Below are 16,748 nucleotides of genomic sequence, written 5' to 3' on the forward strand. Positions count from 1 at the left end.
ACACGCGTGGCCGGAGCCGGACATGCAAACTTGCGTGTGCACACGTGGCTGGGGTCCCTGCACGGAAGACCTTCCCGCCCCCAGGCCACGGCCAAGGCCGGCGTCCAGGCCCGGGGTCCACCCTGACTGTCCGCGAGTCTGGGGAGCGCAGTCTGGAGAGCAGCGGCCGGGGCACGTTTTGTTTGGTGGCTTTGGAATACGCAGCCCTGGCGTGCGGCCTCTGCTCGCTCTCCCTGGGACTTAAAATCGCTGTGGATGGATCTGAAAAGATGTCCTCCCGCACCGTCTGCTTCCCCGGGGACCCGCCCCCACGCACAGCCCGTCGGCTCCTCGACTTTTCCTGCCGCTGTTCGTTTGTGCAAATGCAGTTGTCACTCAGCATCCGCGGAGGGTTGGTCTTGGGACCCCAGGGCTCAAGTCCCCTACGTGAAACCGACGCAGGACTCCTTGCCTCCTGCGTTCTTTAAATCATCTCTGGGTGACTCAACATCGGATGCCATGTGAATGCTACGTTCATGGGCGTCACATGGAATAGGGACAAGAAAAGCGTCCGTGCCCGCTCAGCACAGGGGCAGTTAGGCCACTTATTTCTGACGTGCAATTGGTTGAATACGCAAAGGCAGAACCACGGATACTACAGAGCACCTATGGCGTAAGCGTCATCAGATCTGTGTCCTCTCCCCTCCTCGTACCAGAGGGGGGCATCCCGTGCTTGCTGTTCTATTCCGTCATTTCCCTCCCGTTCAGGTAGCAGAATATTCCAGAGCCTTTCCCATGGCGGGAGAGAGATGGCCCCTTCATTCTTTAGACAGCAGCATAGTACTCCATTATACAGTTGCCCTGAAAGAAACATCTGGGCGGCTTCCCACCCACAGATGTGCTGCCGTGAGCAACCCTGTGTGTGTCTCATGCTTTTGCAGGGGGCCAAGGTGTCTGTTCCCAGAAGTGCCCTCCTGGGGTCAAAGGTTGAACTCGTGTGTAATTTTGATACCTATTAGATGTGCACATTCCCAAGGCCCCTCTGTCCTTAGTGTACCTTCCCCCTCCCGCCTGTGCAAGTCAGAGGCCCCCTGACCAATCCCCTGTCAGCAGCTGAAGAAGGTCAGAGCCAAAGATTTGGGATCAGAAAGGAGGACGCCACAAGGGTGGTGTCTCCCTCGAGCGCCTGGGGGCCACTTTGCGCTCACCTCTCCATGAACCCACAAGGTGTCCTCTGCCCCTGCCCTAGGGCTGAGGCTGCCAACTGAGTTTTGGCCTGTCTAGGGTTTGGCCTGGCTTCCTCCTGCACAGGACTGGACTGTCCCTCTGGTCTCGGGCGTGCTCCTTACGTCCCCCGTTAAGTTTGGAGGGAGACTTATGACAATCCATCCTTATGCTCAGCAGCTCCTTTTAGGGTGCAGCTTGAGAGTGGGCAGAAAGAAGAGCCACATGGACAGTTGTGCGTGTCATGGACTGCACAAATCACTGCGTCTCAGAAGTGCTATTCGCCTCATAGATAATGCAGATTTCTGCCAATGCTGTGACAGCTTATTGACAGACGTTAAGCCTGTAAGGAAGAATGTGGCATTCTAATTTGTGTGGGGACTTTTTCTGAAGTTAGCGCCTCAGGAACATACAGCAGGTCCAAAATCAGACCCTCTCTTGAGCTTCAAAGGGTTGCGCCCAGTCAGCCAAAGCTTGCCAGAGGACTCTGTGGGTTCTAGGCTTTTGCTTTGCAAGAAGAGAAGTTTTCCATGGGGAGTGGACCCAGCGGGGCGCCAGCTGGGTGTGGGGAAGGCAAGGGAGCTCGGGAGGGCCTGGGAGTGGGGAGCAGCAGCTGAGAGAAGTTGGCCCCTGGGAAAGAGCAAGACCCCGGGTGGGCCCGGGTGGAAGGGGAGTGTGAGAGCTGTGCCGTCACTGGTGCCACAGGCTTTGAGGTCGAGAGCACGGACTCGGGCATCAGCCTGTCTGGGTTCCCTTCCCCATGCTGGCACTTCCTTGCTGTGCAACCTTGGGCGAGTTGCTTGACCTCTCTGGGTTTCCACTTCCACATGTGCAGAACGTGGAGAAGCCAGCCCTGCCTCTCAGGACTCAGGGACTGAGTGGACACATGTGCCTCCCTGGGAGCAAGGGCTGGCCCTGGCAGAGATCCAGATGGCCGATTCTCCCCGAAATAGTATTTCTTCTGGAGACGTGACTGGAGGTTTTATCGCGACGACTCTAGCAGCACCGAGGAGTGAAGGGAGACGTGGGCCCCACTTTGTCCACCACTGTGACCCCCCTGGTCACAGCCTGGTTCAGAATGGACTTCTAGGACTTTCTGCCATTTGTGTCCCCCCCTCCTTGAGCCTCAGGGGCCTCACGGGACTCTGAAGCCGTCCTGGGCAGCGGCTGTGGGTGGGTGAGCCCGGCTCACCTCGGGGTCCTGCAGGCGCAGGGGCCCCGCCCTCACGTCCATAGGGATCTCCCTGGCATCACCTGCCACTCTGTCCCTCCCTGGGACTCCACAGCCACAGACCTGCCCCGGGGCCTCCAGGAGCAGCCTCCACCCGGGGCCTGGGGGAGGGGTGCACACAGACCCCCACCCCCGCTCCCGGCGCCCTCCTGCCCTTCCCTCCCCCAGGGGGCACCTCCCGACGTCCCCTCCCCTGTCATCCGGGGGCTGCCGTAACCACCGTGAACTAAGTGACTTCAAACGGCAGAAATGCGCCGTCCCCCTCTGGAGTCCAAGGGAGGGTCCTGGCCCGCCTCTTTCGGCTCCTGGTGGCGGCAGACATCCTGGTGTTCCCTGGGCGTCCCAGGACCCCTGCCCACAGCGACTGGCCCTCCCCAGGGGCCATTCAGTCCCCAGGCTTGGGAGCGGCCCTGCCCCACCACAACCTCCTCTTGGCTGACGACTCCCAGGGTGGCCCTATTTCCAGATGAGGTGGCGTCCTGAGCTCCTGGAGTTTGGACAGTCCCGTTTGTAACACCTTCAACACGCAGTTGCTCCTTCCCAAATTAAGATGACCCAGCCGGGCGCAGGGGCACACAGCTGCAATCCTAGCGACTTGGGAGGCTGAGGCAGGAGGATCGCAGGTTCAAGGCCAGCCTGGGCCCTAAGCCACTTGGCGAGGCCCCATCTCTAAATAAAAACGAAGAGCTGATCGACACCACCTTAGCCAGGTGGCGAGGGCCACTGCGCCCCTGGGCTCCGAGCTGTCCTGGGGAGACAGACCCAAGAGGGGGAGACAGAGGAAGGTGGGGGAGGGTGAGAGGGGAGCAGTTCCTTCAAACTCTCACCAGAGTCAGCAGCTTAAGGGAGTCACAGGCAGGAGCGGAGGGACCCCCGACAGGCTCTCCACCTACCCAAGCAGCACAGGAAGCCGCGTGCTGGGAGCAGACTCGGTGTGGGTCAGCACACGCGTCAGGCGGCCCTGGACAGGCAGATCCAGCTCCGGTCACCGAGTCTCAGATCCCGCAGAAGCGTTAAGCTTGAGAGACTGCGTGCTGTGGCCTCCACCTGACTTCCTGGTGGCGGGGGTCCCGCCCACACTACCACCTTTTGCCACTTCCCTTCCTAAAGGGACAACGTGCCCACTTCTGTGGGAACGAGGAAAGAGAAGGGGTGGCCGCTTCCTGTCGGAATCCGTGGACCCGGCTGAATTCCGTCTTGGCCCCTGAGACTCCCCATCTGAGGCGGGTGGCCCTGTCATTGCCTGAGGAGGACGGGCCGGGGCAGAGCCCTGCCCAGCAAATGCGAGACCTGGGTTCCATCTCCAGCACCGTGGAGGCGACAGTTTAGCTGGTAACTGGAGTCCTCGCCATCCTGTCTCAGTCCCCACCACAACCCACTGATGCAGCCCAAATGTCAACAGTGACCTAAAACAACCTCCGGAAGAAAGACGTTTTTAGCCCTCACTTCCAGAAGAAGAAACTGAGGCTCCCAGAGGACCCCTCAACAGCAGCAGAAGAGTCGGGATTCACCCCAGCCTTGGGCTCTGTCGCACACTCCTCGCGTCTCTCTCTTCCTCTTTTTCCTCTTGTGCGTTTCCATCTCTCCCCGCCACCCCTCTTCCTCCTCTTCCTCATCTCTCCTCTTCCTAATCCCCGTCCTTCTCCCCATCTTCCTTCTCTCCCTCCTCCCCGCCTCTGGTGCTTTCTGTTTCTTTCCCTTGGATAATGTCAGTGAAGGAAACAGCAAGGCTGTGTTCAGTTGGTGCTCACGAATGCAGGTCCCCTGACAATGGTCACTGACAGTCAGTGCTGACCTCTGACGTAAGCCTCTCCTCATTTGCTGGTATTTGTCTTGTCCAGTGTCAAAGTAGTTGACTCTGGAGGACGGCCACTCACTCACTGATCCAACAGACATTTATCAAGTGAATACTGTATGCAGGTACACTGTCAGCACCTACTGTGTGCAGGCCCCAAGGTACTGACAGGTTAGTGGAGGAAGCAGGTACTCAGTGAGAAAAAGGGCAGGGGGTAAAGGTCACTTGCTGGAGGCCCTAGGGGTCCGTCTGCTGCCAGAAGGGCCGAGGCAGCCGCAGACAAGACTCCAGAGTGATGCGATCCCATGGCGGGAACTTGCTAGGCCCTGTGTTGGACAGGGGGAGGGTAGCGAGAGCTCAGATCAGAGCCGCCGGGCTCGGGCCCTCGAGGGAGCTTGCAGTCTTTCTGAGTGGACCTGGAGGAGGGAGGGGAGCCTGCCGATATCTCAGGGAAGGGCAGCTGAACGTCCATGCAAAGGCCCTGAGGTAGGAGTGTGCCGGACATTCGTGAGGAGCCATGAGGCTGTCCCCGGTGGCTCATGAGGCTGGGGAGGTGACGGGTCTCTTGGGCAGGCAGCCCACAGCATTTGTCATCCAAACCAGGACAGTCTTAAGAGTAAATGGGGAAAGAGGCCTCAGAAAATAATTAACGGTCGTGACATGATCTATAACGGGGGCAAACTGGGACACACAGCCTCCCTCAAGGCCACTGTCAGACTTGGGCCCTTTCACGGTCACCTTCTCCCCATTTTTATCTCCTAGACTGGGGAATTGGGTGTTCTGAGCCCAGTGGCTTTTTTTTTTTAACATGTTCTGTACTTATTTTCTGAATGAGCCTTGCTCAGAAATACCGAAGGGAAGTAAACTTACCCTGAAGTGAGGCACTGGGATCCTGCGCGTCGCCCTGATCTGGGCGAGGCTGCTTAGCGCCCCGGCCCACTGTGACCACATGCTCTGCAGTGCAGCGGGGGTGGGGGCCAGTCTGCCCTAAGCCAGGATGAGGGGTCCAACCTGGCTCTGCCGCCCGGCTTCGCTGAGCCTCGCTGGGCACGGGGTGGGGGCCCGAGGAAGCCCATGTTGGGGGGGCGCGGTCAGCCCGCAGGGTCTCCGCGGCTGCGGATGGTTGAGCCCCGCCCCTGACTGTCAGGAGGCAGCCTGCCCACCTGGAAGGGGCAATGCGTTTCCTGCAGCTATGGCAACACAGGATCACGTGACTGTCCCTTTCAGTCACTGCTTAGTGAGCACCTACTGCATGCCAAGGGTTTTCTGGGCTCTGGGGACCAAGAGGGAAGCGTGCCGGCCCTCGGGAGCCGACTCTCGTGCAGTCTCGCAGGGCGTCCTTCCACGAGGCGTTTGGAGGGTGAAACGGGCCGCAGAGAACCGGACCTCTGGCTGAGCTGTGGGAGGGGTTGTCCTCTGTCCGAGGTCTCCTCCCAGGGGGACCACGGCTCAGGCCGGGTGACGGGGGCAGCCGAGCCCAGGCCCCGGGAGAGGGGCTCCAGGCAGGGCCCGCAGGATGGAAGCAACGGCTCAGAGTGATCTTCCTCTTTAAAGTGGGTTTTTAATACTGACTTTATCTTATTCGGCTCTGTATGTGGTGCTGGGCACGCAGCCCAGGGCCTCACCCCGGAGCCACCACCCCAGCCCTCGGGTGATCTTGAACTCGGCCTTTTTGGAAATCAGATTCTCCATCCAACACCGGGAGACCGTCTTCCCCCACCGGGGTCAACGAGAAGGTGTCCTATGAGAAAGGCCCAAAAGAGCAAAGCGGCAGACTGCGGTGTGGCGGGCGTCGGCCAGCGCAGCCAAATCATGCGCAGTAACGAACATCCCCAAAACCGCCACCGCCCTCAGGTGGACGCGTTTCTTGCTCACGCTGTGTCTGCAGGGCAGGTGCCAGTGGGGAGAAGGGACTGCTGAGTGTGGTCACCAGGGGCCTTGCTAATGGGGGACGATGCCAGGGACTGTTCCAGAAGCCCGGGAGAGTCACGCTGGAAGCTCAACTCTGACCCAAACGTGGCACGGTTCTTTCCACTCACTCCTGGTCGGCTGGCACTCACCAGCCACCCGTGAGGGGACCAGGAAGTGCCACCTCGCCCTGTCGCAGGGAATACTTGATGACAGTCTAATGGCGGACAGGGTTCCAGGCAGCAGAACTCATGAGTCTGTGGACGATGGACAGGGCCGTCTGTCACCAGGTCCTCCCTGGCAGCTAGGGCACTGACCGTGAGCAGCTGCCCTCCCTGTGTCCTCCGAGCCCAGGCGCCCACGCCCCCGCCCTCCGCCTGAACAGCCAGAGGACGTGAGGGCCGGAGGGAGGCCCCGCCCACCCAGAGGCCCCGCCCACCCCAGGGCGGGGCCTGCAGCTGGCTGGCCCCAGGATCTCTCAGTTCCCATTGGCTCTTGATCAAAGCCCCCCCCCTCCAAAACTGCCCCGCCCTCTGCGGGCCTCCTCTCCGCAGGTTGCTGGGTCTGACGTGGGTTCCAAAGAGAAAACGCAGCAGAGCGCCCAGGCCCCAGCGAGAGGGGTAGGCGGGGCTGGAGAGGGGCAGGGAGCCTGGCTACAGGTGGGACGCACACCGGCAGGGAACTTGGGCCCGCCTCTCATTCAGTCGCTCAACAAACACGGGCTGAGCAGCAGCTGCAGGCCAGACATCAACCTAGGAGCGGCGGGGCACAGTCAGGAACAAAGAGGACCAAGCCCTGCACCTCGCAGCTCTGCCGACCCAGCTGGAGACAGCAAGAAAACCAACGAGGGCAGAGGTGTGAGATGCTGGGGACAAAGGGCGAAGAGAAGGGGACCAGGAGTGAGGGTTGGATGGCAAAGGGCCATTGGGGGAAACCTCTCTCAAGAGGAGCAACGAACAGAAGGAGGTGATGGGGAGCCATGCAGCAGATTCGGGGAAGAGTGTTCCAGGCAGGGGAGTCGCCTGTGCAAAGGCCCTGGGGTAGGACAGGGTGGGCTGTTGGAGGAGCTGCAAGGAAGCCCTGTGGCTGGCACAGAGTCAGCTAGGGGAAGGGACAGGGTGCGGAGGTGACAAGCTGGGGGCCACCTCTGCCCTTTATTTGGCAACTATGTTTATTTCCTGTAACTGTCACAGTGGAATACTACAAACAGAGTGGCTTAGAACAACAGAAGTGTATTTTCTCACACCTTTGGGGTCCAGAAGTCAAGGTCAAGGTATCAGAGGGTCATGCTCCTTCAGACCTTGGATGGGGTCCTCTCTGGCCTTTCTCCTGGCCTCCAGTGGTCTGCAGGCAGCCTCGGGAACGACCTGGCTTGTGGGTGAACCGTCCTGAGCTCCGCCTTCACAGGGTCCCCGGGGGTGTCTGTGTTCCTGTCAGCTCCCCTTTATAAGGACGTCTGTCATGCCCACGCAAATGTCCTCAACGTCCTCCTTTTAACCTGGTGATACCTGCAGAGACCCTGCACTGAGTTTGCAGGTCCCAGGGTCTGGACGTCCGGTCCCCATCGCCACAGCACCAGTCTGTCCCATCCAGCCGGCCCCGTGACAGTGAGTCCCTCTTGCTGCTGCGGCAGGCTCGCTCCCGGGGTTATATTTAGCCCCGAGAAATGGGAACAGGAAGCCCTAGGCTGCTGCAGTGCTGGGGGACAGCCATCTGCCTCCCGTCCAGTTGGGCTCTGTGGGCTTCACTGCTCCTTCCAGAACTTTCCACAGAACTTTCCGGCTTGTCCGAACCAGGGCAAGTGCAAACCTCCACCCCTCCGGGATCCTGCCTGGATCCAGTTTAGGGCTGATTTTTGCTCGTCCTCTCCCTCCCTCTCGCTCTCTTTCTCTCCCTTTTTTTTATTGTGGCAAAATTCACACGCGATGGGAAGGCTCCATCTTAACCTCTGTGCACGTGCCAGGCAGGGGCCACCCCAGCCCCTCTCAGCTGTGGTCGGGTGTGCGGTTGGGTGTGTCACTGGGAGTGGCCGTGGCCACCTTCCCCAGCTGGAGCTCCGTCCCGTTAGCCAGTCCCCCTCCCCCTCCCACACGCTTCTCTCTGTGAACTTGGCGACTCTGGGCCTCTGGTGGAGACCTCCCGTGGGTCCTCCTTGCTGCTTATTTCACAGAGCGCGAAGTCCTCAAGGTCCATCTGTGTCACTATCATGCAGAATTCCCTTCCTTTTAAAGATAAAGTTGTCTTTGCCAGGCACAGTGGCGCACGCCTGTAATCCCAGGGGCTCAGGAGGCTGAGGCAGGAAGATCTCCAGTTCAAGGCCAGCCTCAGAAAAATCGAGATGTTAAGCAGCTCAGTGAGACCCTGTCTCTAAATAAAATACAAAATAGGGCTGGGATGTGGCTCAGTGGTCAAGTGCCCCAAGTTCAATCCCTGGTACCAAAAAAACAAAAACAAACAAACAAAAAAGATAAAGTTAACTTAAAAAAAAAAAAAGAAAGAAAGAACATTTTAAAAATCAGAGTAAAATAAACATACAGGAAATTCCGTGGATCACAGGTAAAGAGCTTAGTGAACTTAACTGAAGACACCAGTGTGACCAGCACCCCACAAGGAAACAGGGACAGCTCAGCCCCAGGAGCCCCGTGCCCTCCGCCTCCCCACAGGGATTCCCATGGGGCTTTGAGCCGCCCAGCTCATTGGCCTGCTCTGGAGGGTGGTCTGTGGCCTGCTTGTCTGGAGACGGGGTCTCCCTGTGTTGCCCAGGTTGGCCTTGGGCCCCAGCAACCCTGCTGCCACAGCCTCCTGGTGGCTGGGACACAGACACACGCCCCACACCCAGCCTTCCGGCTTCCGCGCACATTCCCATCTGGCTGCTTTTGCTCAGCCTTACCTTGGAGAGTCCGCATGGTGACGCATGGCAGTCTTTCAGGGAATGCTGTTCCGTTCATCTGTCCCTCTCCCCTTGAGAAGGGTTCGGGTTGCAGCAGTTGGGGACTTTCTCATGAGCATGGCCGACCTGAGCGTTCTTGGTTGTGCCTTTGGAAATGTGCATTCCTTTTCTGTCAGGAAGCACCAGGCGTGGAACCACAGGGTCTTGGCAAAGGTGCAAAAACAGTCTGAGTGGAAACTCTCAAAGCAGTTTTCAGAGTGGGTGTACTGCGTGTTAGGGGTTGTCTGCTGTCCCCCCAAAACTCGCATGTTGGGCTGAGGGTGTGGCTTAGTGGTAGAGCTCTTGCCTAGCATATGCAAGCCCCTGGGTTCCAACCACAGTACCACCAAAAAGAATCATTAATTAAAAGGAGAAATTTGGGCATAAAACCAGACACGTATAGTGACCAGGTCATGTGAAACCCAAGACAGGGAGGGAGGTGGTGCCTCCGTGATCCAAGGAACACAAAAGACAGCCAGCAAGCCAAGCCCTGGAGTCTGGAGAGAGGCACAACCAGATTCTCTCACAGCCCTCAGAAGGGGCCACACCTTGATCTTGAATTTCTGGCCTCCAAAACTGCAAGACGACAGATTTCTGTTGTTGAAGCTATAGTTTGTGACTCTTTGTTTTAGCAGCTGCCAGAGGCTCATACTCCACGTTATCCACCATCAGTGGGGATGAGGGTACCAGTTACTCCACAGCCTCTCTGAAACCTGGTGGTGTCAGTCTTTCTTATTTAGCTTTTCTTCAGCAGCATCGCTACTTAGTTTTAAAGGTGGGCTTTTAAAGCCACACTGGGAGACCTACATTCTGCAGGTGGCACAGGGTAATGAAGCACTGGAAGGTTCCACCTCCCCCAATGGCTAAATCCAATGCTTCCCAGCACCGAGGTTAAGTTCAGGGGGCAGTGAGCGGAAAGGGGAATCTGCCTGGTTCCCATCCCACATCCATCGCTGACTAGCTCTGTGACTTCAGCTGTGATTTTTTTCTTTCCAGGACTTTATTTTTTCTCAGTTATAAAATGGGCAAGAGAGCTGGGCATAGTGGTACATGCCTGTACTCCCAGAAGCTTGGGAGTCCATGGCAGGAAGAACTCAAGTTCAGAGCCAGCCTCAGCGACTTAGAGAGGCCCTAAGCAACTCAGCAAGACCCCGTCTCTAAATAAAATATTGCTCCTGAGTTCAATCCCTGGTACCAAAAATTAATTAGTTCATTAATTTAATGGGTAAAATGATAACATAAGGCTATCATTGAGATTAAACAGTTAAGCGCAGTAGCATAGGTGGTGTGCTGAGGAGAGCACCCAGCATATAGTAAGTAACGGACTGATCTTTACCATTCCTGTGCACCCCTCCCTCTCTCCCTCCCACCCTCCTCTCCTCTTGTCTCTCTCCCTCCCTCTCCCTCTCCCCCGTCTCTCAGTTTTCTTGCCTTCCTCTTACCTCTTTCTGTGGTCTTCTGTTTCAGGGAGGAATGTTCTAATTATGGGCTTCTGCCCGTTGAGGCTCGAGCGGGGCACCCGTGGGGGGTTCTGTGGTTGACATGGAGGCGATGGGAATGGAGGAGAGGAACCCCTGGGGAGAAGGCCCTGGCCGCACTGCCTGGCTTCGTGACTTCCCCAGGCCATCAGACCCTGCAGCCACACGCCTCCCGTAAAGGCCGTAGCAGTGACTTGGAGGGAGGAGGGGGCCTTTTCCGCATTGCACTGGGGCGTTTCCTTCTCCTCTGGACACTGGTCTAGAGGGTCCTCTTAAGTTTCCTGCTGCTTCCACGGTTCCTGTGAGGATGGCGTCCCGACAAGAGGGAGCCTGGCCTTCCCATGGCACTGCTGGAGCCGCCGCCCGCTGAGCCTGACTGGCCCACGTCCTCCCTGTGGTCCCAGAGCCGGGGCTCCACGGGCCCAGGGTGGCCCCTGCCAGCACTCACTCGCTCTTCTCTGCCCGCAGAGCAACGATGCCTCAGGGAACACTTGGAACTGGCTCTACTTCATCCCCCTCATCATCATCGGCTCCTTTTTTATGCTCAACCTCGTGCTGGGCGTGCTGTCAGGGTGAGTCCCCTCCCGCTCCCACTCCCCACGAGGAGGACGGCAGAGCCCGTTGCCACTCACCAGACAACAGCCGGCCCCTCCCTTCCTGGGGGTCAGCCAGACCGTCCCTGGCAAGCCATGAACAGCGGCAGGCTGTGTCCTGCGGGGGGCAAACAGGGAGGCCACGGGAGCTCTCCCGTCTGTGATTTCCATTTTTTCACCAAAAAAATAAAATAAGATAGCCTGGGTTTCCTCCCCTCCCATTTTCCAAATATAATATCACGCTATACTGTCAAAATTCATTTTCCTGGCAGAAAGGCCCCCTAGTCCCATTGTTTGTCATTTGATTATGAGTGGACCTCATATTCCTCACCATGAGCAGTCTGAGGACCGCTGTGGTGGCCGCATGGTGCCACCAGCAATTCTCCCATCTTTCCACACTGACGTCCTTACTGGAGGTTCCAGCCCCAGGGCTGCCTCCAGGCCCATGATGGCCGCCCTGTTCCAAACAGGAAGAGGAAGAAGAGAGCAGGAAGAGGCGGGGCCAGCCCCAGGGAAGCGAGGCTGCTGCAGGGACCCTCAGCTTAGGTCTGGTCGGCCGACTCCAGTTCTCAGCTGGGGAGGCGGGAGGCCTGGGCATGGAGCGCGCCCGCGGTGTTGGGGTGCCTGGGTTTTGCGCTCTCCTTTTTCTCTAGTGGCTGCGTTTGTTGGGAAGGGTGGAACGCGGGCAGAGATGCCAGCCCTGGAGGTTTGATCTCCCAGGAGAATTGCCCTCCAGAGAACCCTGAGCACACACACACATGCTCCCTAAAATCTCCACGTTCCGCAACATGAGTCCCTGACTCTTGTGCTCCTACAGAGAGTTTGCCAAAGAAAGGGAGCGGGTGGAGAACCGGCGGGCATTTCTGAAGCTGAGGCGGCAGCAGCAGATCGAACGCGAGCTCAATGGGTACATGGAGTGGATCTCCAAAGCAGGTGAGCGCCCTTCCTCCAGGGGCCCAGAGAGCCAGGCACGCCGTGTGGAGAGGGCCGAGGAGGGGTCCCCACAGGAGGAGGGAGGTCTGAGTCGGTACTCCCAAACCCGCAACAAGAATCCCGAGTAGGACATTGAACCCCAGATATGAAGTCAGCATGTGACGTTGCAAGATTGTCCAGTTATAAAGTCAGATATTGGAGCCAGGTGTGGTAGGGCACCCTGGCAATCCCTACAACACTGGAGGCTGAGGCAGGAGGATCGCAAATTTGAGGCTAGCCTCAGCAACTTAGATCCTGTCTTAAAATAAAAGAATAAAGATGGCGGGGGATGCGCTCAGTAGGAGAGTACCCCTGGGCTCAACCCCCGGGAGCCAAAAATAAGTAAAATCTGGCATTGGTCAATCTCAGCTATGCCACCTGCTGACTCCGTGTCACCTACCTGTGCCACAGTTTCCTTGGCAGTTAAGTGAAGATGACATGGTGCAGTCATACTTTGGCTTCCCGGGGCAGGGGAGAGGTTCCAGGACCCCCCACGGACACCAAAATCTGTAATGCTTCCGTGCCTCATAGACAATGGCACGGCGTTTGGCAGCACTGTGCACTCGGGTTACTCGTGACGCCTGGAACGGTGTGAGTGCCGAGTCACACCAGGCTGCGTGTTTGAGGACAGTGACAAGAGAAAGGCTTGCCACGTTTGGTATGAGGCTCCTCCTGGCTCCCGCGCTCCTGCATCCTTGGGGCTCCCGATGCCTGCGTGTTCAGCCTGATCCAGGCTGCACTCAGGAGGAGCAGCACCTGACACACAGGAGGCAGCTGGTTCTGCCACCAGCAGACTCCTGGGCACCTGCTGCGTGGCAGGCTCTGTCCCAGACCCCGAGGGGGTGGGTGACCCCCAGAACCAAATTCCTGCCCTCGGGCTCGGGAATTCTAGAGGCAGAATGAAGAGATGCACTTCCTGTCAGGAGAAGAGCGAGACAGCTGGAGTCAGGTCTCAAAGCAGGTCTCTGAGGAAATGGCCTCTGAGCTGAGGCTCGAAGGAAGTGACAACAGACGCTCGGGGTCGTTGCTGGGCAGAGAGAACAGCAAGGACAAAGGCCAGGCACACAGTGGAGACGTGGCAAGGAAGCCAGGGAGATGGAGCAGAGTGTGTAGAGGGGAGAGGGTGGGGGACAGGGAAGTGACAGGAGCCAGCTAAAGCAGGAGCTTATAGGCTGGGGTGGGATGCTGGGTTCTGAGTGAGGTGGGATAAGGTTGGGGTGTTTATCCACTTTTCATTACTATGACAAAATACCTGAGGCAGGATAACTTTATAAAGAAAAGAGGTTTATTCAGCTCACAGTTCTGGAGGTTCAGAGGCATGGTGTCAGCATCACCTCAGCACGTTGAGGACTTCAGGGAACATGAGCGTGCAAAGGGAGAGAAGTCACATTGTCCAACAGGAAGTCAGAGAGGGTCACTCTTGTAACAACTTGCTCTTGCAAGAGTTCAGTCCACCGGTGAGAACTACCTTGATTCCTTCCAAAGACACGCCCCCAGTGGCCTAGAACCTCCCACTAGGCCCCGCCTCTGCACTGCCCAGCTATGGGCCAGAGCCCAGCACAGGAGCCCTTGGGAGACAGGGCACGTCCTGGCCTGAGTGTTGGCGTCAGCACAGTTGCTGAGGTGGCCTGGGGCCAGAAACCATGGCCGGCGGAAGTGCAGCATGAGCCAGGGGAGAGGCGGGCGGGCAGACCCTGCCTCCCCGCCCAGGCGAGGCATCTGAACTCTGCCCTTCCTCCTCAGAAGAGGTGATCCTCGCGGAGGACGAGGCCGACGTGGAGCAGAGGCATCCCTTTGATGGTAACCGCTGTCCCCCAGCTGGCAGAGGGTCCAGGATGGGACGGGGGGCACCCAGGGCTGGGGACAAGTGGCTTGGTTATAAGGAACTGTGGGGGGTGGACTTCAGGGTCCAGGGGGTGCCGTGAACAGGCCGGAGACCATGTCAGCTCCTAAGGGTGGGGATGGCGGGCACCGGCCTCGAGGGGGACGTCAGGGCACTGCTCAGGGTCCACTCCCAGCCCCTTCTGGCTCTGAACACGTGCCCAGCCTCTCCCGGCTCGGCCTCCGTGGAGCAGGCGGCCGGGACTCCTCATGGGTCAGGAGGCTGATCAGGCAGGGCCACAGCTTCCAGCTGAAAATCCCAGGGTGCACAGGACCTGGGGTCCTGTCCTGGGGGAGACCCCAGTTCTGACCGGGCGGGTGGTGCTGGCCTGGGGTCCCGCTCCTCGGGAGGCCGAGGCAGGAGGCTCCCTGGGCGATGGAGCGTGAGCCCCTTCAAGGGCTAAGCGTCCCGCAACCTGGGGCCAGCAAGGGCGGCCCGGGGAGGGGCCAGAGCCCTGTTGGAAGGTGTGGGAGCTCCGCCTGGGCGGGAGCCTGGGGGCCGGGAGGAAGCCACAGTCCCGGCCGGGGAGCACGCTGCAGCCCTGGCTGGCCCGTCCCCGTGGGTCGCCCCGCGTCTAGTCCCAGACGTCGGAGTGGAACCGGGCACGCCCGGCAGGATGGCGCGGGTCGCTGCGGGCGGAGGGTGACGTCTGCTTCTCTCGCCTTTCCATTGTTGGCGCCCTGCGGAGAGCGACCATCAAGAAGAGCAAGACGGACCTGCTGCAGCCCGAGGAGGCCGAGGACCAGCTGGCCGACATCGCCTCTGTGGGTGAGCGCGGACGGGGCGGGGGCCGCAGTCCGGGCGGCTAGCAGTGCTCGGCCCAGTGGCCCGGAGCGTCCAGAAGCAGCACCCGCGCTGACAGCGGCCCAGGGTCCCGCGGCGGCTGGAGGGACACCCGCAGGGGCAGCGGGAACCTGGGGCGCGGGAGCCCGTCCCGGCTCGGAATCCGTTTGTGTCGCGGTCGCGGAGCCTGGAGCTGAGGGTCCGGGCAGGGGCAGCGTTGGGCGCGGTGGGTCTCCCACTGGAGGGGCCGCCGTCCTGGGGGCGAGAGACCCTGGGGCGGCTCTTCGGGAAGAGATTGGGGGGCCCCTTGCGGTGAATCCTGCCGCCCTGCACTGGGAACAAGTGTTAGCAAGTCAACCCGAAAGAGAAATGGGAGCCCCTGGGCGTGGACCATCTGGGAGGACTTCCTGGAGGAGGTGGCGCTCAGGCTGATGACTGAAGAGTCCACCACACAGTGACCACAGAAAGGACAGTGTTAGGGGAGGTGCTCAGACCACTGCCACCATAACACGAAGACTAGACTGGAACTGGGAGTGGGGATGCACCCTGTGATCCCAGCAACTCAGGAGGCTGAGGCAGGAGGATCTCGAGTTTGAGGCCAGTCTCAGCCACCTAGCAAGATGCTGTCTCAGAAAAATAAAAGGCTGGAGGCGCAGCTCAGGGGATGAAAGCAGTCCTGGGTTCCATCTCCAGTTTCAAACAGTAGAACAAAAAAATATCTTAAAGATATCTTGAAGGGTTTGAGAGGGGACATTTCTTCTTTTCCTTCTCGCCCTTCTGTGCTGTTGATTTACTCGCTGAGACTGTTCTTGTCCTTCTACTGTGAGGGTGAATTGAGTTTGTGGGTTTTTAAAAATCCCAGTTATAAAAGAGGAGGCAGAAGAGCATCCAGGCAGAGGAAGCGGGCCGGGGAAGCGGGGCCCAGACTTAGAGGAAAAAGCAGCCTCTCTTTCCTGAGCAGCCTCCAGTAGAGGACCAGGGCGGACAGGAAGAGCCGAGGGGAGGTCGGGGGGAGGCGGGAAGGGGCGCGGCCAGGAGGAAAACCACACAGCCCTCCGCCCCTGCTCCAGGCCCCGCCAGGGTTCCCATCTCCACGCGGATGACAGTGCTGTGCTTCTCCGAGGCTCGACTCGACCCCTCTGTGTGTGCCTGTGTCTGGGGACTCCCCTGCCCTTTGGGTGTGTTTCCTTGGGGAATGGACTCCATTGCCAAGTCACCCAGTGCCACTAACAGACCCCACGTGTCAACCTGCCAAGTGTGTGACCACCCCCCCATCCCACGTGACCAGGCCCCTTCCCTGCCGCCCAGGGGTTTGCAGTGGTTCCCCGAAGCTGGCGTCCCCTGGCACTGTGATTTCTGTCCAAAACCTGCTTCTCCCTGTGCAGGTGACCTGGCTGAGTGCATGGGTGCGTCTGGTGACCTCCCGGGAGCCTGTCCAGGGTCAGAGTTTCCTATAGCGATTTCCATCCGACATATCAGCCCCTCCATTTTTAAAAATGTTTTGTTTTCTTTTCATTGGCAAAGAATTTGTTGTTGTTGTTCTTACATTTATTGAACATCAGGCACTGAAAAAAAAAATAACTGCATGTCCCCCAGCCAGGGTCTCCCGTGTGGGTTGAAGGGATAGCTGTCCTTCATAGCTGGGGTCATCTTTCATCAGTCCTCTGGGAAAGATGAAAAAGGGACACTACACCACTTGGCCAGGATGTAGGGCAAAGGGCACTCTTAGATGCCCTGGGCAGGAGCACTTGTCTAGCATAGGCAAGGCCTAGGGATCAGTCCCCAGTGTGGAAGGAAAGAAGGAAAAGGAAAATACAGAAACAACCCACAATGCTCAGCAGTGGGGAAATGGTTAAAGAAATTCTGGTATATCCATGCAGTGAAATACTATGCAGCTAGGAAAAAGCATGCAGTTGCTGCCAGCATGGAAAAATGTTTTTTGAAATATGTTTTGCAGTACAAAAATCAAGTCGC

The 16,748-nt window shown here is 58.4% G+C and overlaps 1 protein-coding gene across 1 annotated transcript in view; it reads left to right on the top strand.

The window, feature by feature from the left end:
- The window catches only part of Cacna1a (calcium voltage-gated channel subunit alpha1 A), a 248,011-nt gene that overhangs the window by 150,043 nt on the left and 81,220 nt on the right, over positions 1-16,748 (top strand). Inside the window, 4 exon segments of the mRNA XM_047531985.1 lie at positions 11,013-11,116; positions 11,955-12,070; positions 13,853-13,909; positions 14,667-14,759. Of these exon segments, the coding sequence (XP_047387941.1) occupies positions 11,013-11,116; positions 11,955-12,070; positions 13,853-13,909; positions 14,667-14,759 (370 nt within the window).

The sequence above is a fragment of the Sciurus carolinensis genome, chromosome 17 (assembly GCF_902686445.1).
Source record: "Sciurus carolinensis chromosome 17, mSciCar1.2, whole genome shotgun sequence".
In the NCBI taxonomy this organism is placed as follows: domain Eukaryota; kingdom Metazoa; phylum Chordata; class Mammalia; order Rodentia; family Sciuridae; genus Sciurus; species Sciurus carolinensis.